General features: G+C 33.0%; 2 protein-coding genes and 1 long non-coding RNA gene across 5 annotated transcripts; all 3 read right to left on the reverse strand.

The window, feature by feature from the left end:
- On the reverse strand, positions 1 to 983 carry LOC109161950. Its single transcript, XR_002050978.1, has 2 exons — positions 742 to 983; positions 1 to 627 (listed from the first exon to the last, which is right to left on the reverse strand). It is a non-coding gene; the product is annotated as an uncharacterized LOC109161950 (long non-coding RNA).
- Positions 984 to 2,148: 1,165 nt separating this feature from the next.
- On the reverse strand, positions 2,149 to 4,750 carry LOC109161949. Of its 3 annotated transcripts, none has more exons than XM_019310538.1 (7): positions 4,571 to 4,750; positions 3,180 to 3,398; positions 3,066 to 3,095; positions 2,948 to 2,980; positions 2,788 to 2,820; positions 2,669 to 2,701; positions 2,149 to 2,586 (listed from the first exon to the last, which is right to left on the reverse strand). In XM_019310538.1, the coding sequence occupies exons 2-7, from the start codon at positions 3,393 to 3,395 to the stop codon at positions 2,308 to 2,310; spliced, it is 624 nt and encodes a 207-aa protein (XP_019166083.1). In that variant the 5' UTR covers positions 3,396 to 3,398; positions 4,571 to 4,750; the 3' UTR covers positions 2,149 to 2,307. The 3 variants fall into 3 exon arrangements, with proteins under 3 accessions (XP_019166083.1, XP_019166081.1, XP_019166082.1); XM_019310536.1 differs by having other exon boundaries at positions 2,912 to 2,980; XM_019310537.1 differs by lacking the exon at positions 2,669 to 2,701 and having other exon boundaries at positions 2,912 to 2,980.
- A 9,018-nt stretch (positions 4,751 to 13,768) lies between these two features.
- Positions 13,769 to 19,908, reverse strand: LOC109161947 (dihydroxy-acid dehydratase, chloroplastic). The gene is made up of 14 exons (XM_019310532.1): positions 19,229 to 19,908; positions 18,176 to 18,247; positions 17,352 to 17,399; positions 17,054 to 17,208; positions 16,231 to 16,425; positions 16,052 to 16,163; positions 15,885 to 15,954; positions 15,734 to 15,792; positions 15,492 to 15,615; positions 15,292 to 15,362; positions 15,047 to 15,148; positions 14,522 to 14,602; positions 14,225 to 14,383; positions 13,769 to 14,111 (listed from the first exon to the last, which is right to left on the reverse strand). The coding sequence occupies exons 1-14, from the start codon at positions 19,790 to 19,792 to the stop codon at positions 14,061 to 14,063; spliced, it is 1,863 nt and encodes a 620-aa protein (XP_019166077.1). The 5' UTR covers positions 19,793 to 19,908; the 3' UTR covers positions 13,769 to 14,060.
- Positions 19,909 to 24,089: the final 4,181 nt, after the last annotated feature.

Here is a 24,089-nt window from a genome sequence, read left to right on the forward strand (position 1 = left end):
TTTAATAACCAAAAGATAGCAAGTTCATCATATAAATACTCAAAGTCTGATAATCTTCATTCCTACTCACTGTACATGCTTCAAAACAACTTCTATGACAATTACTACTACAAATTCTAGCATAAAAGGCTCAAATCTTCTCCAAACTTAGCGAAATCAAAGTCAAAACGTGCGTCAAGACGGCTCCGAGGTACCGAGCCACAAGGGTCCGACCACTGCACTGGAACACTCAATGGAACTTGGGGCGGAGCTCAACTAGGTCCGCACCTCGGACAGCCTAGCCACCGGCTCTAGCCAACGGTCCCCTTGTTGAGCCGTTGGCTGGGACCGTTAGGTCTTCTGGTGCACACTGTCTACGCACCAGATGCCTCCTTTTTCATCTACAAAAACTTCTCAGACATTTCTATCTCATCCAAAACATCAACAACACATCTTAAACAAGATATAGATCACTTAATAGCTCAAATACTTCAAAATCTAGCATTTCAACTCATTTTCTACACATCAAAAGACTTCACAGAGTCTTGAAAATAGTTTGGGAGTCCATGGGTTATACCTTTGTAGCTTTCTCTTATTCTAGCTTGGTTTCCACCTCCTTTTTTAGCTAGCTATAACCTCCTTCACCTCCTAAACATCTCAAACAAACCACACAACCAACATTAACCTATAAGCTCAGAGAAGGATGGAAGCAAATATGAAATGGAAGGCTAGGATTGAAAGGGAAAGATGATGAAAACTTACTGTGTTTTCTTGGTGATCTTGCAGGGGGAGCTCAAGGGTGGAACCAAGAGGCTAAGTCTGATAAATGTTCAATATATAGGAGCACAAAACCCTAGGTTGATCACTCATGATTGGTGGAAGGCAAAAAGGGAAAAGTTTGGCTAGAAAGTTGCATCAGACAAAGGTGTTGGTGGCTTGTGGTCCACCATGCTTCATGAACCAAGGGCTAGAATTGCTATTTTAAATAGTTTGGGGTTGAAAAAGAATTTTCCCAAAATGATTTCTAGATAAACACTTGGTTGGTTTAAGTTTCTCAGAATTCTCTCGGTTTCACTCAGATAGATTTCTCAGTTCAAAACTTGGCACGCAATCTATTTTTAGTCAGTTTTTATTAGAATATTCACATTTAGTCCTAGAATTAGGTAGTATGATCATTTTTTGTCTTTCGGCAACAAAATCGTTGAAATGTCATTAAATACAAAGACATTTCGATCATTTTTATACACAGCAAGTTGATTCCGTTATATTTTTTTTGTTTTTTGTTTTGTTTTTTTGTTTTTTTGAAAAAATCCGTAATTGAAGACCGAAATGACTTTGTATTTAACGGCATTAAAATTGTTTTGTTGGTAGAGGACAAAAAATGGTCATGCGACAATAATAGTATAATACTATAACCAAATGCATGCGAATGTTCTAATAAAAAAGAACTAAAAGTGAACGGCCCTATAAATCTAAGATCAAAAATGAAATTAACCCCATAAATTATTAAAAAAAATTAATTTCAGTCACACATTTTTGCAGTAGTTGTTAATATTCTTTGGTTATTCTTAATCAAATGTCAATGTTTTGACAAATTCTTATAAGTTTTCATTGGATTAATAATCGAATAGATCAAACGTGATTAAAAATAATATTCATGCACCAAAAATGTTAAAAATAAAATAAAATTTGAAATTTAAAAAAAATGAAAACAATTCCATTTGAAATAGTTTGGTAACATTTGTAGAGATGCAGACACGCCACTGACCACATGTTGATTTTTAGGCTAACAGTCCAGAACCATAAAAATGACGCCAACAATTCTAAATTGAGGCTCGCATTTGCCCATTCTTCATTAGTTTGAACACTATACATGCACTATCAGGCCCGTATTTTAAGTTTTTTTAGTTTGAACACTATACATGCACTATTAGGCCCGTATTTTAAGTTTTGGTGGTCCTGTTCTGGTAAATAAATGTGGCCCTATCAAAATTATAATTTTTAAAACCAATATATGCAAGTTTCGAACATTTGACCTCCAAGTTAAAATACAATAAATACACATTCTTACCATCTCTTCATGAAACCTTTATAACTCAATTGAAAACTTTTAATTTTTATTTCTAAACTAACTAGGTAAAAATTAAATATTGGACCTCTAAAATTTGGGGGCCCTCTAAAATTTGGGGGCCCTGTGCGATAGCCCAGCTTGCACAGCCTAAAATCCGACTCTGATGCACTTCAATGAAGCAAACACATAAAAATTGTCAACAATTTTTAGTAAATTCTCATTATTTTCTTTTTGCATATCCTTACCCAGCCTTAAGCCTAAGTGTATTTATTGAGGGCATCCCGAGCTTCACAGAGGACATTTATTACTTTAGAAATGGATTGAATCACCTTTACCATTTTATGAGAGTGATCAACCCTATACTCCTCAATCTCAAATAGTTGCAGCATGAGCTTGTTGACACAAGTAGCCTTTTTTTCAAATTGCTTCTCCAAAGGAGCCATCTCCTTTACATATTGAGCAAACTGAGATTGAGGTTGAGCAGGTTGAGCAGAGGTCTGGGGTTCATCCAAGACAGCCTCATTTTCTGTAAGGATCTGTCAAAACAAAAACCATTTATTAAAATTTAAAAGAAATCAAGATAAAATCAGAACTGATTCAAAAAAATGAACTGTATACCTTCTCCAAGACAGCCTTATCTTCTCCAAGGGTCTGTAAAAACAAACTAAAACCATTTATTAAAATTTAAAAGAAATCAAGATAAAATCAGAACTGATTAAAAAAAATGAACTGTATACCTTCTCCAAGACAGCCTTATCTTCTCCAAGGATCTGTAAAACAAACCCAAATCCAAACCCATTTATTAAAATTTAAAAGAAATCAAGACAAAACCAGAACTGATTCAAAAAATGAATTGTATACCTTCTCGAAGAAGGGTTCAAAACATGAATTGTATACCTTCTCGAAGACCGCCTTATCTTCTCTAAGAATCTGTAAAAACAAATTCAAACCATTTATTAAAATTTAAAAGAAATCAAGACAAAACCAGAACTGATTCAAAAAATGAATTGTATACCTTCTCCAAGACCACCTTATCTTCTATGATCTGTAAAAACAAACCCAAACCATTTATTAAAATTTAAAAGAAAAAGACAAAAACCAGAACTAATTCAAAAAATGAATTGTATACCTTCTCCAGTTCGTTATTGATCTGCTTAAGGGAGTCCCCGACTTGAGCAATGAAGCCAATGGTCTTAAATACTGTTGCGTCACCGTCGTTTATAAACTTATGCAAGTCACCCTTTAAACCTGAAATACGAGTGATCTCATCTTGCTTTACATCTATGAAGTTTACCCAATACTGCTTAATATTTCCAGCTTGGTGGGCGGGTTTCCTGGGTTTCATGGCCTGCAATGAATCAAAACTTTTAGACAAAAATGGTTATATAACTAAGTGACGGTTACCATACAGAAAATCTCATGGAAGCACATCACTAGAAAGTGAAAAAAAAATTATTGGCAATAGCAAATCAATATATGTGATGGTTACCAATCCGCATAATGAAACTAAACTTAATTTTTTTTATTACAAAAAAAAAAAAAACTTGTGCATAAATTAAAGATTTTACCCCTAATCGACAGATCTAATATAGTGCAAAAGCTGGAACTCCAAAGAACAAGTTAATCCATATTTCTAACAACAACAGTACACAGCTAGAACTCCAAAGAAAAATAAATGCTTCAGCCTTCAGCTGTGTTTCGATCTCAATCTTTGTATTCAAAGCTTGTTTTGTTTTTTGTTTTTTTTTTTTTGCCAATTAAAAAAAAAGTTTAATTTTGCAATATACATGTACATATATACAGGAATGCATAACACATTTTCATTATGTAATATACATATATACATGGATGCATATTTTGTGATAAAAAAGTAATGCATACATACATACCACTCACGATGAGCAACCACCAAATTAAAGAGCTGACAACTTAGAGGAATATCACAATACAAGGTTCATGAGTACGTATTAATTTAGACTTGGAATATAATTCAAGATTGGGGGAGCAAGCTAAGAGGTATTTAATTTCACAAGAACTGTACTTAAAGTGAAATATTAAGAGACAAGATAAGCAAAGGAGTATCACATTCATAGGCCATGATCAAGCACATGAATCACTTGAATAAACTTTTATCCCAACTCGCCACCCAAAATTGAATGGATCTTCCGCAACAAAGACGATTTCTATTTTATCCCTCTTTACATACACCTTGAGGACAATAATGGATCTTCTCTTCCGCAACAAATTAAAGACGATTTCTATTTTATCCCTCTTTACATACACCTTGAGGACAATATGCTGCTTTTTAAAGGGCGGAGTGGATCGAAAGTAATGGCGTGATGCACCATGATGATATCCAACTTCAAATAAAATCCGCACAATAATCAAATAAACTCAGAATTCTAAGTTAATAAACGATATGAATTACAGAATGAGAAATGTAATAATCACTAGAAATGATAAACGAATGTAAAGTTGAGAAATCTTATGCTGAATTGAAACTTTATTAGCAGTACAAACCTTAAATTGCAACCTCACAACCCTTCCCTTTGTAGGATTCAATTTCTAATAAGTGATTCAGAGAAAAGGGATCGGAGCTAATCAGATATGAATAAGTAGGATTCCATTACCACCGCTTTTTCGGCAACCAAACAAACGACCCTTTGATCTGAATCGGATCCATTTTCTTTTTATTTTTCATTTTCTATTTTACTATAGAAAAAATATTTGATCAACTGTTGATGTATAAATCTTATACATGAGCGATGAATCACAATGCGACACATTATTAAAAAATGAATATAAGATTAAATAGGGTTTTTTTTTTTTTTTTTTGTGTAAATAAATCATAACCTTTTATTGAAAAATGTTACTGGCTCTATTACATGGTAGTATCCGTTCATATACTTTCTCAACCTACTAAAACACAAAGAACCAATAACGCCTCTATTGAGGCTTGAACTCACAATTTTTCAAATGAAAGTCCAACTCGGGTACCATTAGACAACATAATCTTGGTAATCATAATCTTTTATTAATTATAAGAATAAGGGTCAAATATGCCATTCAATTGCATACAATAATTCAATTAGGCCATTGAACCTAAAAAGTCAACAATTTGGTCCATAAACTAACCAATTTCAAACAATTCTTCCAATTTGAAGGTTTTCAACAGGTCAACAGGTCATCCTTCCAAATAAATTATTTTTTAAAAAATAAATTTTTAAAATTAATTATTTAAATATTATTAAAAAAAAAAAAAAAACTGGACTGGCCGGAGACGACCCGTCTCGGGCTGGTTTCTTCGTCTCCGGCAGTGGAGACGAAGGGTTTCTTCGTCTCCGGCCATGGAGACGAAGAAGGTGACCTTCTTCGTCTCCGGCCATGGAGACGAAGAAATTGGCCAGAGACATCTGTTTTTTTTTTTTTTTTTTTTAATTTAAAAATAATTATTTTTTAAAATTTATTTTTTAAAAAAATAATTAATTTGAGAGGATGACCAGTTGACTTGTTGGAAGTCTTGAAATTGAAAAAATTGTTTGAAATTGATTAATTTAGGGACATAATTGTTGATTTTTTCAGTTCAGTGGCCTAATTGCATTATAGTCTGTAGTTCGATGGTCTATTTGACCCTTATTCTTTAATTATATTTATTTATTAATTGAAACTAGCTATATATACGCATAAGCCATCCTCCAAATTTGCAGGCTTCGACTTATCAAACGGATGTTTCAATTCGTAGCTTAATGCTTCTCGATTAGATCGGAGTTTTAATGGACTATATATATATATATATATATATATATATATATATATATACCTTGTCTGGACATTCTAGAAAGCCTTCAATTCTACAGCAACTTCATACTTTCAAAAGGTTGAACCCCAATCCTAAGGGCCCACACACTCCGGCCACAGAGGCTAGACCTTTGCTTATTGCGCACAAGAAACCCCCCTCACTTTGAGAGAGGTTGCTCCCACACTGTGACTGGTGAGACTCGATTCATGGTCATTCTTCCAACTTTTTACCTCTATGGCCAGTTGAACTGCCTATGCGAGCTTCTATAGCAATTTCATTATCACAAGGTAGCTAGGTTTCCCCCCCTCTGATCTCTACTGCAAATATAATAATATCTCTTTCTTCATTATATTATTACTAGTTATACACGCGCATTGCGCAAATGGGTTAATGTTCAATTTTTATATTTAAATAAATATTTGAAAGTATATCAATGCAATATTATATAGGAGAAGTACATATGTAATTTGTTTATTTAAATATGTAACTCAAAGTATATGAATGCAAGATAATATAGGATTGTCACTAAAATAAAATTTTGCAACTTTGTAAAATCGATAGTCTAAATACTTGGTCTAAAAATGATAGTCTAAATAAATACTACTTCTGGTTTGAATTTTTATAAGTATTATTAATTCTCTTTTGAGTAACACTGCCATTGTCTTCATCTTCACTATTTTTCCGGCCTCTTCCTTTTTGGGTTATAGTTGGTAGCATAGATGACAACGTTATGTAATGAAATTATGGTGTAGGAAGCTATGTATTTTCCTTGTTGTGCTATGTATTTTTCTTGTAAACGCTTGTTGATATTTTGTAGTGGTAGTTTGTTCCCATACATATTTCATGTGGAAGTACACTAGTAAAAAACAATTCATTAGTGTTTGTCGAACGCCAATGAACCAGACACTAAAAGTCATCACTATAGGCGTCTGTTGTTCGTTGGCGCCTAAAGTTAACTATAGGCGTCTGTCTCTTGCAAAGAACATACGCCTGTTCTTCGTTTTTATGAAAAAAATTTATACTTAGGCGTCAGTTCTTTAAAAGGAACAAACGCCTATATATATACTTTTTTATAAAAAAACAAAATTTTGATTCTTCAGGATGCAGTCCTTTTCCAACCCTATTCAACATAATCCAATTATTTTTCTTTTGAAAGGATAATCCAATTATTTAATCATTCACAATAAACCACTTAATCCAACAATAATATTTCATTCAATCCATCAATCAATAATGTTATATTATCCTCAAACCGTAAATTAAACAAAAAAAAATCAAATTGAAACTAAGAAGTTATTTCAAGTAATATATATATAGATTAAGGATCAAATGACGACATATTCTCACACGAGGATTGTGGACAGATATTAACCTTCTTGATTTTTATTTGATCAATGGCTCTAGTTTTTTAGTGTATTTTTGTACTGATTTTTCTATTATTGTCGTCACTTTAGTTTAGGGGTGTTTTAGTCTTTGTTATTTTTTTTCTTTTTTTGTTTATTTTTTTTTGGCTGATTTGCATGTTTTTACCTGCTTTAATTATGGTAATTAAGGATACTTTTTATTCCCATGGTGATTCATAATTGATCCTTTATATTCTGTGCCCTTTTTTACTGGGTTCAGTGTTGTTTCTTTGTGGTTTTACTTCGATTCTTGCCTCTTTGTATTATTGGTTTCGTTTTTGTGAGCACTTGGAGATATAGATGGGTGTTGCTATTTGCATCACCCTTTGACCAAAAGACATCTTGAAATTATAAAAAGTGAAAGTTTTTAATAATTAATGGGTGGTGCAAATAGCAAAATGTGGTACATTTTGATATTTCTACTTGGGTGGCCTTCTCCGGTGAGAAGGCGACCCACTGGACTGCCTTCTCCGGTGAGAAGGCAGTCCGTCGCCTTCTCACCGGAAAAGGTGACGATTTTTTTTTTTTTTTTTTTTTAAGCTGGGCTGCCTTCTCCAGTGAGAAGACACTCCTCGTGAGTCGCCTTCTCGCCGGAGAAGGCGACCCAACTGCCTTCTCCGGTGAGAAGGCAGCCCGTCACCTTCCCACCGGAGAAGGTGACGGGTTTATCACCTTCTTCTTCTTCTCTTTTTATTTTTTATTTTTTATTTTTTTTTTTATTTTTAAAAATTTAAATTTTAATGATAAAAAAAATGAAAAATAAATAATAATATTTGATCATTTAATGATGGCGGACTTTGTTATTTGCACCACCCTATTTGACCTACTAAATAGGTGGTGCAAATAGTAAAATAGGTGGTGTAAATAGAATTACTCATATAGATTCGTCAGGTATGTCTGCTTCCATTTGTATTCAATATGTATTTATTGTGCATCGTTAGTAGCTATATTTGTGTATTTATTCTGTGTTCATGTTAAAAACAAGCATTGTGGTTGTGGTGGCCGGGTGTAATGGTTTATGGGGTCAGGGCCGGATTTTAGGCTGTGCAAGCTAGGCTACCGCACAGGGCCCCCAATTTTAGAGGGGCCCCAAATTTTAGAGGTTCAATATTTAATTTTTACTCAGCTAGTTTAGAAATAAAAATTAAAAGTTTTCAATTAAACTTTGAAGGTTTTTTGAAGAGATGGTAAGAATGTGTATTTATTGTATTTTAATTTGGAGGTCAAATGTTCGAAACTTGCATGTATTGATTTTAAAAATTATGAATTTGGTAGGGCCACATTTATTTACTAGAACAGGGCCACCAAAACTTAAAATACGGCCTTGTATGGGGTTCTTGGTGCTTTGGTTCTTTAGGAAATTGTGTTTTTAATATTAACTGGCATTGTCTGTTGTTTTTTTTTTTTTTTTTAATCTATTCATTGTAATGGGTTCTTAGTGTTTATGTATCAGTGTGCAGTCTCTCTTTTTATGTTTGTGCAGCGGCGATGTTAGATTGTATGTTGTCGGCTACTGTATTTGCTTTTTTTTTTTTTTTCCAGAAAAAATGTTTTTACAGTAGGTATACTGTGTGTGCTAATTTTTTTGTTTAAAAAAAAAAATATGTTTGGTGGTGTTTGGTGTGCGTGTGTTTTTTTTTTCTTTAATTTTTTTGTTGACATTTTGGTCCTGTGCAATATTTATTACTTGATTTTTGCATAGAACAATTCTCATTGTTAAACCCATTCATTGGCGGTTTTTTTTTTTCCTTTTTAAAGTAGTTATACTGTGTGTCTGTTTTTTTTTGGAAAAAAATTTTGTTTTGTGGCATGTGGCGTTTGTGTTGTTGTGTGTTTATTTTTCTTTTTTGTTGACAGTTTAGTAGTGTGCAATATTTATGACTTAGATATTTGCATAGAACAATTCTCATTGTTAAACCCATCCATTGACGGTTTTTTTTTTTTTGTGTGGTTATAATTTCCCTTTTTTTTCCCTTTTTAAAATATTTATACTGTGTGTGTTAAAAATATTTTTTTTTGGAAAAAAAATATGTGTTGTGGTGTGTGGCGTGTTTTTTTTTTTTTTTTTTTTTCATTTTTGTTGACATTTTAGTCGTGTGCAATATTTATCACTTGATTTTTGCATACAACAATTCCCATTGTTAAACCTATTCATTGACATTTTTTGTAGTTATCATTTTCCTTTTCCAGTGTTTGGTTGCATTTGGAAAACTGTTTTGGTGTGTTTGGTTCATTTTCTGAAAAATGAGTAGAATGATATAATTAAATATTTTAATTATTTTATTTAGAATAAAAAATACATTTTAAATGTTTCTAAAAAAATAAAAAAATAAAAAAAATCTGGTTGCCGGCGGAACTGGGTTCCACCAGAAACCATGGCCTTGGTTTCCACCAAATTGAGCACATTTTCCCCAGTCAACGAAAAATATTTTCCGTTGACTGGATTTTCCAAGTGTAGCCAAACACCAAAAACGCGGAAAATGATTTCCAGAAATCATTTTTCGGGTTTCCAAACACAGACTAAGAGTCAATAATGTTATGCCCTTAATTGGAATAAAAAAATGTTGGTGGTAATTGTTTCTTAAAATGAATGGTTCACATTATTTCGATTTTAGTATTTTTTTAAAATGATTTTCCTTATTTACTATTTATTACATTATTTTTTCTTCTCTTAAATAACTTTAAATTCCGTTAATATAAACTTTATTAACGAAATATTCCGTTAAGTATTTATTATTTTTAACTTACTCATTAATCTACTATCTACTATATCTATCTATCTACTATACTAATAAGAGCCAAAATAAGTTAGGCCTATAATTGGTAGAAAAAATAACTATCAAATTATTAAAACAAATAAATGGTTCAGATTGTTCAAATTTTAATTTTTTCTTGAGATTTCTAAACTTGTCCTTAATTATATGATTTCAATATGAAAGGTCTTATGTTCGAAACCCATCACAATCAAAATTCACTTAAAAATTATATTCTCCATTAACTTACTCATTGATTTCAATAAGAAAGGTTTTAAGTTTAAACCGCATCCCAATCAAAATTGGCATAATTAGTATTCTTATATTAAATTAAATAATTTAGTAGCTACAACAAAAAATAATACATATGCATTTCTTTAATTTAAAATTATGTGTCCACAATGTCTTTACTCAAAAAAAAATAAAAATTATTCATTACCAATAAGTTAAATAAGAGAAATAATTTCATTAGTTATATTTTCTTTATTTTTCTCCGATGTAAAAATTCTTTACATTCAAATTCATCAATTGAGTATATTCACAACATTGTCCCTACAATGTCTTTATTCAAAAAAAAAAAAATATTCAGTATCAATAAATTAATTAAGAAAAATAATTTCATTAGTTATATTGTCTTTATTTTTCTCCAATGTAATAATTCTTTACATTCAAATTCATCAATTGATTATATTCATTACATTGGCCCTGTTTGGTAAAATAGTTAGCCTATCCGTCAATTTTTGACTTATTTGACAACTATTAATTATTTGACTTAATTAAAAAAATCAATATAAGTGTTTGGTTAATTAACTTTTTGTAACTCCAAAATACTAAAATTCAAAAAGCTGCTCAAAGCAACATTTTCAATTAGCTTTTTGAGAAAAGAAATTATATCAAACAGCTATTAGCTAACAATTAATTTACCAAACACATTTCTACAATCATCTAATGTTATCAACTAATTAACGCAATCAGCTAACAGCTAACAACCAATTACCAAACCGCAAATTATGCTGTGGAATCGTGTTCACCGAGAATGGTGAACACAAGTCAAAACGACGTCTTTTTTAGGCAAAAAAAAAAAAAAATCGCGGATGTGGAGTTAACGGCACGTTATTGATCAAATTATGAATTTTCTGTTATGAGATTATGAATTTTATGAAAATTCATAATCTCATAACAGAAAATTCATAATCGCATAACAGAAAATTCATAATCTCACAACAGAAAATTCATAATCTCATAACAGAAAATTCATAATCTTATAACAGAAAGTTCATAATCTCATGGTTCCAAAGTGAATGTGTAGGCATGGTTCCAAAGTGAATGTGCAGGCATGGATTCATAATTTATGAATGTCCGTGATTTCGGACGGGAATATGCAGGCATGGTTCCAAAGTGAATGTGCAGGCATGAATTCATAATTTATGAATGTCCGAAATTATGAATGTAATGAAAATTCATAATCTCATAACAGAAAATTCATAATCGCATAACAGAAAATTCATAATCTCATAACTGAAAATTCATAATCTCATAACAGAAAATTCATAATCTTCTAACAGAAAATTCATAATCTCATGGTTCCAAAGTGAATGTGTAGACATGGTTCCAAAGTGAATGTGTAGGCAGTCACATAATTAATTAAAAAAAAAAAAAAAGATAACGGTGTACTAACACCGTTGGAACCGTGTTCACCATGAATGGTGAACACGGTTCCATGGCATAACGTCTGTTACCAAACATGGTCATTGTCTATTATCTTTTTTTACACTATTTTTTAATTAAATATCAAAGTTATAATACAAAACAATGTTATATATTTATTCACCAAGTATTTTATTAATATCATGAAAAAATAAAAATAAAAATATAATTAAGCGAATTATATTAACTACTTGGGGGATTTGTTGACAAAAATTGAATGGAGAAACTACCTCGCAATGTCCTTGTTTGGCAATCAGCAGTTAGCGGTTAGCGTTAGCAGTTAGCAAATAGCGAATTATATTAGCGGGTTTGACCAGTGAATTATATCAGCGGTTGGTAAAAAGATATTTAAAAAAATTAACTGTTTAGATTAACATGTAAAATGACCTAAAAGGTATAATAATAATAATAATAATAATAATAATAATAATAATAATAATAATAATAATAATAATAATAATAATAATAATAACAATTTAATAAAAGAAATAAAAAAAACATATGGAGAGCCGAACGTCCGGCCCTCGTTAGTTTTGTCACTTTTCCCACCGCATGGGAGCCTTGAGGAGCCTCAAGGCTCCAATTTAAAAATTAAGTTTGCTCATCCGTTGATGGGCAAGCAATGAGCCAGCTAAATTGGTTCTTGTTATTCAAGAAGTCGAAACGGTTCTATAGTAAACATTTTTTTAAATAGTGGAGTGTTTTGGGGAAATCACTCTCCAAAATGCTAAATGAAAATATTGTAAATTGCAGTGTTTGTATTTTCAGTGGTTTGAACAAGTTGTTGCTCCAAAATGTTGAATAACCAAACACTTTCTTTAACATTTTGATCTTTAGGTTACATCATATTTACCAACCGTCCAATATCATTGGGTTACATTATATTAAAAAAATTTAAATTTTTACTACTTCATCAAAATTCCTTAAATTATGAATTTTCTTTATCCATAATAATTCATTCAACAATAATGGTTGAACTATATGAATACTGAGGAAAACACCTAAAGGATTGGTACCATTGATTCATTCATTGATCTTGTATGTGCATTCATTAAATATATTAAAACCTTTTGTAACAAAAATACTTGATTACTATTTTAAAAAAGTTTAGTGACAATTATAATGAATCTCTTATATTATCTTGTATTCATATATAAATGCTAATAGCTGAAATAATAGCAGTTTTAAATGTCAAAGTAAATGCTATTTACACCACATTCTCCTATATAAGTAGTAGCAGCAGAATTTTACACAACAACGAAATAATATTTTTAGCTCCAAAATCTCTGCTTCTACTCCTTAGCCTACTGTGTTCTAAGCTTTGCTCTTGTTCGCCGGGTTCAAAGTTTGGGTGCCCAAACGTTGAATCGTAGCATGTTTTATCCTGGAAATCTATACTACAACGCTTCTAGCACTTGTGGAGGTAACAAATAAGGTTTTAAGGAAAAGAACGATTCGTTCAAACTCGTGCTCAAAACCCGACTCCAAACACGAGCCTATATCATCATCTTTTCCTTCCTCTTTTCTTCATAAAATAGTAATTCTTTTTTCGTGTGATTATTATTAGGGTTTACCAACGAGAAATTACCCAACATAATTGTTAAACATCTACTACGAATATGTTAAAATGTATTAAAAATATAAGAGCTTATTTGACCCTTTTCTCTAAAAAAAAAATAAATAAATAAAAAATTAGAGCCAAGTACCTTGTAATGTAATGACAATCCGATTATCAATCCAAATGACTAGTAATAGGTGCAAACACGATGCTTCAAAAAAATAATTAAAATATTTAATTCATTTAAAGTTTTCTATGAAGGGTTTTTTTTTTTTTTTTAAAAAAAAACAAATCATATCTCTGTCAAGATTTACTTTCCTTGATATCATGAAATAGAATTCTTACTTTCCTTGGTATCATGAAATAAAATTTTCATTGACCCGAATCCCCTAAATAAAAATGTTGCACCAGACATGAAAATAAATTTCTCGGAAATTTAAACTTTCCTACTTATGAAACATCCTAAGAGAAACGAAGAAAAATTCTTGAAACAACAGCTAAAAGAAGAAGAAAGAATATTGTCTTTGGCATAAAACAATTGCGACAGTGATTGTGTTTATTACCCTTGAAAAAAAAACAAAACAAAACAAAAAAACATTACATAACATCAAAGATGAAACAAGATTCAGGTTCTGCAATTCCAGAACAAGCCATTACATCAATTGCACGAGATGATCGTAACCCTCTATGGATCATGGAGGCCTAAATAAGCCGCACAAACGCCTCACTCAAATCCTCTAACGACTCGGGGGTTCATTGTTTTACTACGCACCGAATATAAACCGCGCCTCTACTCATCAGTCACGCATCCTGTTGATGCAGACTGCACGTTTTTTATGTACTGAAATTTAAGAAGCCAATGAAGAAATGGCGTTACAATAGTTATAGAAAAAATAATAATAATAATAATAAACAATAGCCATAGATCTTCATTTTGAGCCATAGTTTATGTACCTTGTAAAGAACCCCTTTGTCTGCCTTGTAGGGAGGGGGGCTCCAATTCTTCCGTCGCTCTTCCAATTCCTCATCTGTTAAATGGACGTCCATCCTCTTTTTCTGAATGTCTACGGTAATTATGTCTCCATTTCGAACAAGACCAATTGGACCACCTTCCTGCAAATTTTTGGATTTCACATTATTCTCAAGTAATAAGTACTTCAATGCAGCCAGCCCCCCACATAAGACATTAGAAACGAGAATATTACAACGGAAAAGAATTAATTTTTCAAATTGATTCATAAAGTAACACACCTGCGCCTCGGGACATATGTGTCCAACAACATATCCATGGGAACCTCCAGAAAATCTTCCATCCGTAAGCAATGCAACATCCTGCAATTTTTATATACGGTATTAATGAAGAAAAGCAGGAAAACGCGTATCACAAATTTTGGCCAATGCAACTTTAGCTAAGAGGTGCGAGGAAGAATCGACCGAGCAAAATAGATAACGTGCTTGTTTGGCCCAATTTGAATTTCTTGAAAAAGATATTTTCTTGAACAGTCCCAACTTTGGAACTTCTTGAAAAAAGAGACTTTTTAGCCTCATCCAGCCTTAAAAACCAAATTTATCTTTTGTGTTTAGCCCGACTGACTAGGCCAAACAAGTACATCATAGTACGCTTGTTCAAACCCACCCGCCCCAACACACACACACAAACAAAAGCAAACACAGCCCAAGAGATATAATCGATGTATATTCATCATAATGAGAATACGAACGAGAAATCAATGAACAAATAGTAAACCATCAAAGCTCAGCCTAAGCAGATCATACCTTTCCTAGACCGGCTCCCATTATTGCACTGGTTGGTGTCAGCATCTCAGGCATGCCTGGTCCCCCCTTAGGACCCTCCCCTCTAATCACTACTACTTTCCCCTGCAATAAGTAGCTCCATGAAGATGAATTGACCAGCTCTCAGTAACAAGAGTTCCAACACGGTAACACTTTTTGCAAAGTGGCAATAAACTGGATATTCCATCCAACATTCCAACTGAACAAAAAATACATGAATCTCTCACCTTAAAACTCATTGGATCTTCTGAGATAGCTGCAATCATGGACTCTTCTCCTTCAAAAACAAGAGCAGGACCTAGAGGACAAATTTTTACAATAATTAACTAAAGCCCAAAAAAAAAACCTTCAAACTGATGAAAGTAAGAAAACAAGATTCTACATGTGCACACAAGAAACATTTAATTATAACATAAAAAATACTCACCTGAGAAAAACAGTCCTTCCTTTCCAGTTATTTTTGCAACAGAGCCCTCCGGTGCAAGATTGCCATACAATATTTGAATGTGACCAGTTTCTTTGATGGGGTTAGACAAAGGTCTTATAATTTGCTAGAAAAAAAAATACAAAAGAAAGAAATGTGTCTCATCCTCAAATATCAAGTAGCAGCAAACCCAAAGAAGTAACAAATTACATCATTGAAGCACATTAAGATTGGATGGGGCCTACCTGACCTTCTGCCAAAGAAGGGAATAGCTTTGCATTTTCACCTAGGGTCTTTCCTGTGACTACAAATTAAAGAACTTACCAGAATAAGCATCTTACATGGTACACAACCAAATATTGTGATATTTAACAATAAAAGTCAAGAAATTATTACCAGTAATGCAATCACCATCTAACAACCCAAGCTCCAATAGGTAGCGAATGACAGCAGGTGTGCCTCCAATCTATGAAACAGTGTTTCATCAATTCAGCAAAGTAAATGGCAGTGAACTAATACAATTCAAAGTGATAAGATAACCGTGCAAATATTAATGCATATACCTTGTGCAAATCCTCCATGACGTATTTTCCACTAGGTTTCAAATCTGCTAGGAAAGGAACCTCATCACTGACCTTTTGGAAATCATCAAGATGTAGTTGCAACCCAACAGACCTGTCAAGGTTCTAACAATGAGTTTCCTATCTATCAGTGAAAAATAATCATAATTATCTTTACTCACCTTGCAATAGCAATTAAATGTAGAACAGCATTAGTTGATCCACCTAGTGCCATGACCATTACCATAGCATTTCGCAGTGATTTTGGAGTAATGATGTCACGGGGTTTCAAGTCCATCTTTAGTAAATCCAAAAGATACTTGCCAGCAAGGCGGCACTCATCCAACTTCAGAGGATCTTCAGCTGGTGTGGAAGAGCTTTTGAAAACCACAGAGGGAAGGGGGAGGAAGGAGGGGTTCAAATGTTAGCAATGACTCAGATAAGGCAACAGTTTTGCTGATCATATTATTGTCTATGTGTATTTCAGGAGTGCTTACACTATACTTGGTTAAACCTGGAAGGTGAGAAGAACAAGAATGATAAACTGGTGATGGTATGCAGTTTTCTGTGAACCTAGTTCTTAATACCAATAAACAATAGGCTGAAAATGGGGAAAAGGAGGCAATTTGAGACTGTTTTAAGGATGCTAGTTGTGAAGCAAAATGGTCAGTGGGTTGAGAGAGATTTGTAAAAACAAAAATGGAGATGGTTCTGAGAAAATCAGCATCAAACATGTAACTTAACTAATTAAATATTGGACAGCATTGTCAAACTGATAAGATTAGGCCATTAGGGTTTGCTGATCAAGGTGGAAGAAGTACAAAGTGCAACTTGGTTAATATATCGACCAAGGAATAATGTGGGCCTCATGGTTTATATCTAATTAATGATGTTACATGGAGCAATCTCACTAATGAACTCATCCAAACTCCATATCTTTTCCACATAATTGAGCTTTTTTGAAATATATCACTATGCAAACAGATATAATCACTTCTTTTGTACCTATAAGGAAGGGACATCCCCATTGTCTCAATAGCAGATGCCATAGTATTTGCTGTATACATTCCACCACAGGCCCCAGCTCCAGGGCATGAAGTGCGAATTACATTCATCCTCTGTTCATCACTAACAGAACCACTTACATATTCTCCATAAACCTATAATGACGGATCAGAAGAATACTTCATTAACAATGCAATGGCAAAGCAGAAGGAGAAGAGAGAACAGGGGGAGAGAGAGAGAGAGAGAGGGGTGGGGGTGGGGGTGGTGGCATTGCACTTGTAGCCCCGTATGTTTTCACCTGGAAGGCAGAGACTATGTCAAATGTGTGTCCTTGAAAATGACCGGGCTGCACATGGAATCAGATATTAAGGTTTAGCAATAAATAAAATAATAAACGTAGCAAAAAGTTATGTGATTTGATAGACACGTGTTAGATGCATCATGCATCTTATACAAAGAGACATTTGAACTTAAGGAGAATGATAATTTCTACATGTATTAGAGATCCCCAAAAATCTTATGTCAAGTATAAGCTATGTCATAATGCACACTAATTGAATATTGACTTGATGAGTGGATGCAACTGTGGGTATAGAGGACCCCAAGGTTCATTTTGCACTAAACAAATATATTACTTTCTTAACTACATTCATTGATTCATTCTAACTTATAAATTCCACATGTACACATGAGCACAAGGCACAAGCATCCAGTATATACTTATTTGCTCAAATCCACTAGATTCATAATTATTCATGTCTTTTATTCATACTGTCTGATTCTTTCTATTGCTCAATCTCTTAAATTCACGGGATGAATTCATGGATACAGGGGAGTTCTGTCAATGAAAGTTTATTCTTCCACTTTTCTCCTATTCATTTTTTTAATGAAAATGATATGGGGATAAGAAAAAGCATTTTTACTTGACAAAATTTTCTGTGGATAAAAGTAAAACTGGCTAAAGATATTGGAGGGAAGTGCTGCTTTATCCGCCATGATAATATAATAGCTTTCAACAGCAGAAATTTAGAAAATGAACAAAATGAGTCTCTTTTCAAGTAGAAAAACAAGGGTGCCTAAAAGGTAAAAGATCATTCAAGAGAGGAGAGGTGGCTATCTGACCTTGATAGTTCCACCATAAACCATGATGCTTGGCCTGTTCAGCCGCCCCATTGCCATAATTGTACCTGGCATCTGCAACAGCAATAACAATAAATTACAAAATTACAAAGACGAGATACACTGATAAATCAACATTACCAAACTAAAGAGGACATTAAGACTAAGAAATTATTTTATTATTATGAGAAAATAAATAAAGAATAAAACAAAAAAGATTAAGGAAACAAGAGTTTTCTTGTAACAACTTTGAGCAATAACACTCCATTCAAGAAGATGGTGCTGTTAGGGATCACAACTTTTATGGGGTTTTTAAAATTTATTATTATTTTGAAATTATAATACAGAGATACACAAACTACCCATCTCACAATCCCCAAATATACACATAGATAATGGAACAATGCACATACACTAACATTGATTAAAGTGAAATTGTAACTCTTTAGTTCTGTGGTGCATTATGTTAACTATTCCCAGGTTATGGTACCATAGAACAGAGAAAATGAGAAAAGGCCATCATACATTTTCTGCAATAAATTATTATTGTTGAAAAAAAGCTGAACAATTTTTCTTTATTGAGCTTAAAGATTTGTGAAAGCCTCTGCTTCTTTATTTACACAAATTACAATAAAATAATGAGGAATCTTTGGTACAGTTGCTTCACATATTTTCTTCAAAGCATATATCTTTTAACTTCTTTTCAGTTTATTGAGTCAGTAATTTTCTTGTACTACCTTAAATGAGCAAAACATCTCAAATTTTTTATTAACTAATCATGAATATATCTCCTAATAGCAAAACCTTGTGCCTACAAAGTCAAGATTCCAAACTTAAAAAAGGAAATCCCTTTTGAAAAACTGATTAGTCAATCATGTCTCTGTCAAAAGAGAGGCATATCCTCTGCCTCTGAAACATATAAAAGTTCTTAACCACGGGCCATAACTAATAAACAGAAAAACCAAGCATAAGTCCACATTTATGACATGCCACAAAATTTATCAATGACAACAAAAACAACTGATAAAACCTTAAATCAATGGAAAAAAGTCTCACATTTTTGTCACAGCCGGGGATAGATATGTTCCCATCGTACCACTGAGCAGACATGACAGTCTCAATACTATCAGCAATCAAGTCCCTTGACTGAAGGCTATAGCACATCCCTCTGGTCCCCATGGAAATGGCATCACTGACCCCAATAGTATTGAACCTGAACCCAACCATGCCGGCCGCTCCGACGCCCTCCTTCACGGCCTCGGCGAGCTTGAGCAAGTGCATATTGCAGGTGTTCCCTTCGTACCAGACGGATGAAATGCCGACCTGGGGCTTGTGCATATCATCATCCGAGAGGCCCACCCCATAGAGTACGGCCTGCGAGGCGCCCTGGGACTTGGGCTCCGTGATGCGCGAGCTGTACTTGTTGAGCTTCTCGGCGGCAGAAGCGGTCTGGGGCGGCGGCGGGACTTTTTCCGGCGCGGAGACGGCCTGGATGGTGAAAGTGGGCGGCTTTCTTTGCCGGGGCCTACATGGAGAGAAACGGGTCTTAAAGATTGGTGCAGAAGAGTTGTGGGTAGGCGCAGGTGTGAGGGTACCCGTGGATAGTAAGTTGGCTTGCATTGCGGCGGCGGCGGCGGCCGGTGACGCTAAGCCCTCCGGGAAGACAGTGGGAGAGAAAGGAATGCTTCAGTAAGTGGCGTTGGCACACGACTCTTTGGGTTTACAAATTTTAAGGGTTTCCAAATACTATCAAAGTAGGAAAAATTATTAATTTGGTAGATTGTGGGCAATGAAAATTATAAACCACTTTCCAATTATCAATTACTTATGATAGCATTCCAATATTAATGAAATTAATTTTTTATTCTTCTTACCCCACACTTATAAAATATTTGACATATTAATCAATTTATTTATGCCTTCGAATACTGGTCCATAGTATAAATCGAACTAGTTATACTATGAGCAATACAATAATTCGATCTAAACAAATCGGACTCCTGACTAACCTGTCTGTTTAATATTCTTTTTTTGAAAACCAAATGAACATACGCATTAATCAAATAGATGTGAAATACAAACCAGTGAGAAAGATTTCCACGAACTCAGACATCGAACCAGTTGCTCGTGCTAACACATGAATTATCTGATTCGCTGATCTTTTAACATGACGAACATGCAGGTTCCTAATGTCATTAGTAATTAAACGACATTGCTTACTAATTAAACCTACATACGAAAGGGCCAATGAAATGGAATTAAAGCTAACACAAAAATTTAAACAATCTGATTCTAAAATAAAATTATTGCTTCCACGATTCTTAAGCCATGTTTAATACTCTTAGTTATAATGTTGAGTGTTTTATAAAGTTATATTGTGTGTCTTACATGTTATACACATACAATTGAATATGAATGTTTATATAAATTGAAACATGAATATCGTTTACCAAATCTTTAGACTAATTGTCGTTATTTTCTATGGTGTAAAGAAATGCATAAAAATATAGTCCGCAGTACAAAACGCCATTGCACGACCTTACACTAAAATTTCACGTGTATCACCAGTTTATTATTTGCACATAGAAAATTATATAAATTGAGAATGCTATAGCAGGCCCTAGGCCCATGTATGGAACGGAAAATGTACATTTGGGTCGAAAAAAATGGGCCGTACCTATTTTGATCGACCCAATGGGCTCAAAGCCCGGTTTTATTATAGATTGGACAAGATATCTATTTGACAATTGCCATCAACATCTTTGGTTCACAAAATTCATCCAGCCTTATACTCTTGTCTCAACAATTTTAAAATGAGCAACGCTACACTATTCTCTTAAATTAATATCTTAGGGTGTGTTTGGTTCGCACATGGGAATCAAAATCAAAATGGGTATCAAATACTTGGTAATTGTTATATGTTTTTGTGAAAGTATTTTGCATGTTTGGTAGTAGGGTGGAATGAGAATGATTAGACTGAAACTCTTATAAAATAAGGGAATGAGTTTTTCCAAACAATAACAACCACTACATTGCCTCTGTAGTGAAACTCGATCCCTGATCATTCTTCCAAACTTTCACCTCTATGACCAGTTGAGCTGTCCATGCGGGTACATGCATGTTTATTGTTTAAGGAAGAGGATATGATATGAAAGCAATAGAGTTGTTATACCATGAACGGCCAGGGTCCACCTTGGTCCAAAATACACAATTTACATACTAAATGTTCACAATTTACCTTTTACAAAATTGTGAACATTCAGTATATAAATTGTGTATTTTGAACCCGGATTCAGGTCCATCGATTCCACGGAATAATTTGGCAAGGCAAGGCATGACAGGAAGGATTGCGGATCATTAAAGTAAGATTTATGACTTAAAAGGAGGAGCAAAGGGCAGCAGTGTTGTTTGCATGGGCAGGCGATTTGGCAAGTATAGTATATGGGTTGGTAACTCTAAGGGGTGGCTCTCACTTCAACTCAAATTGCAGACATAGTAAAGTCACCTCCTCAACTACATACACTACGCAAATTAAAGCTCTTCCCTCTTCCGTGGAGAACTAATGGCCGTGTGCCTTACCTAACTCGATCTCTCTAAACCTACCACCATTATATTGCTCCCATCTTGCCGGAAAACCACTTCACATCACCATTTAATTAATTCCACCCATAATAATTACAATGTTTCAACTTTCATTCAAGTTCGATTATATATGAACAATTTATTATTATTATTATTATTTTGTTTGAACTGGGCAATTATGTATAACCTAGTTATGTTGGTTTACTTTCTTATGGTACTTTGTTAGATAGGATAGATTTACATAATGCACACTTCTTCTCATTCAAAAATAATATAAATAAAAAGAATCCAAAAACTCGACCCGATCCGATATAATGAATGATCATTTTTTTTTTAAAAGGGAAATTATCAATTGTATGTATTAGTTAATTATGTACAATTCAACTTGAAGGATGAAGAATTGATTGAAGGAAAGGTTGTCCAAGTATGACAATAGTTATGCTGTGCAACCGAATGTACCATGCGCATGGTGCATACGGTTCAAAACGACGTCGTTTTGATTAAAAACGCGTGTCTCACTTTAAAAAAAAAAAAAAATCAGGTTCGACTCTTAGCAATAGCATTATTGTGGATATATAATTATGAAATTGTGGATATATAGTTATGAAATTGTGGTTATATAGTTATGAATTTATAGATATTTAGTTCATTCATTGTGGATATTTAGTTCAATCATATATTGTGGATATTTAGTTCATTCATTGTGGATTTTTACTTCATTCATTCATTCATTGTGGATTTTTAGTTCAATCATTCATTCATTGTGGATTTTTACTTCATTCATTCACTGTGGATATATAGTTATGAAATTGTGGATATATAGTTATGAAATTGTGGTTATATATTTATGAATTTCTGGATATATAAAAATGCTATTACCGGGAATCGAACCTGATTTCTTCTTTAAGTGGGACGCGCATTTTTTTAACTAAAACGGCGCCGTTTTGCAACTGTATGCACCTTGCAAGGTGCATTCGATTGCACAGCATAATTTGCGCAAGTATGATTAGAAGGCTAATAGTCTTGAGTTGCACACTTGCACGTCACTTGTTAAATTGAAAAAAATTATTATTATTATTATTATTATTATTATTATTATTATTATTATTATCTAAATTTAAATAAAAATATAATAAGTCTCAATCAATATTATACCACTGATTTATGTCCGTTTTAGTATATATGCTAATAAAGGCATACATTTTACTTTTAAATATTGTACACTTTTATTGTATTGGACAAAATTATCCCTACTACATTATTGTTAGACAAAATTATCCCTACTACATTATTGTTAGACAAAATTATCCCTACTACATTATTGTTAGACAAAATTATCCTTACACCGTTAGTATTTAATTCTGACATTGATGACTCCATCATCATTACCATACACCTATACCTATCAATCTATCCTATCCTTTCCCTATTCTTTAATTATAATTTTATTAAAATCATTATATAATTAATTTAACTTTTTTTTTTTGAAAAGGTGAGTACTAACTTAGTATTATAGGTTTTTTTTTTTTTTTTTTTGGTAATACTATCTCAACCTATTTAAAACACAAAGAGTCAATATCGCCTCCACCAGGGCTCAAACTCATGACCTCCCATTCAAGAGAGTCATTTTATGCCACTAGACCATAATGTCATTAGCTAGATATTTTATTTATTTATGTATATCTATACTATATATAAAAATAAAATCCTGAAATTTTTACTTCCCGCCCAATTCCTAAAAAATCTCTCTTCCCGATAAAATATATTGATTTCTACTTTCCCATTCGTACAATAATTCTGGGTAAAAATTCTATTCTAAAATTATAAAATAGTGTAATACAATTCCCTTTGCACATCTATTCTATACTATATATAAAAACAAAATTCTGAAATTTTAACTTCCCGGCCCAATTCCTAAAAAATCTCTCTTTCCAATAAAATATATTGATTTCTACTTTCCCATTCATACAATAATTATGGGTTAAAGTTGTGAAGTGTCAAAAGTTCGGCAAGACATAACTTTTGACTCGGTTGTCCGTTTTGGACAAATGTTTTTTTGAAATCGCGTATTTGTTCGAGATCTATCCACCGCAAGCCGTAGGCGGTTTGACCCACCAATTTCTAAAAAAATGCTTTATTAAATAGTTTCTAAGAAAAAAACTATCAGAACCTTATGTTTTATTACTGAATTTTTAAATTTTTTTAATTAAAAAATTGTTCCATGCATTATTTAATAATCTCTCTCTCTAATTGGTCAAATTATTTAATTATGGTAAATTAGGGAATAATTAATGATGGTAATAGAAATCCTAGAAGAATATAGAATTGAAGAATA

This window comes from Ipomoea nil, unplaced genomic scaffold (genome assembly GCF_001879475.1).
Source record: "Ipomoea nil cultivar Tokyo-kokei standard unplaced genomic scaffold, Asagao_1.1 scaffold2926, whole genome shotgun sequence".
Taxonomy (NCBI): Eukaryota; Viridiplantae; Streptophyta; class Magnoliopsida; order Solanales; family Convolvulaceae; genus Ipomoea; species Ipomoea nil.

What these genes read in the sequence shown, in the direction of transcription:
- LOC109161949 (XM_019310536.1), bottom strand. Translation starts at nt 3,395, where the DNA reads ATGAAACCCAGGAAACCCGCCCACCAAGCTGGAAATATTAAGCAGTAT. An exon ending in TCAATAACGAACTGGAGAAG is followed by an intron (nt 3,096 to 3,179) that starts GTATACAATTCA and finishes TTGTTTTTACAG; the next exon opens with ATCATAGAAGATAAGGTGGT. An exon ending in ATAAGGCTGTCTTGGAGAAG is followed by an intron (nt 2,587 to 2,668) that starts GTATACAGTTCA and finishes TTGTTTTGACAG; the next exon opens with ATCCTTACAGAAAATGAGGC.
- LOC109161947 (XM_019310532.1), bottom strand. Translation starts at nt 19,792, where the DNA reads ATGCAAGCCAACTTACTATCCACGGGTACCCTCACACCTGCGCCTACC. An exon ending in CTTCTTTGGCAGAAGGTCAG is followed by an intron (nt 15,616 to 15,733) that starts GTAGGCCCCATC and finishes TTTTTTTTCTAG; the next exon opens with CAAATTATAAGACCTTTGTC. An exon ending in GGAAGGACTGTTTTTCTCAG is followed by an intron (nt 15,363 to 15,491) that starts GTGAGTATTTTT and finishes TTTGTCCTCTAG; the next exon opens with GTCCTGCTCTTGTTTTTGAA.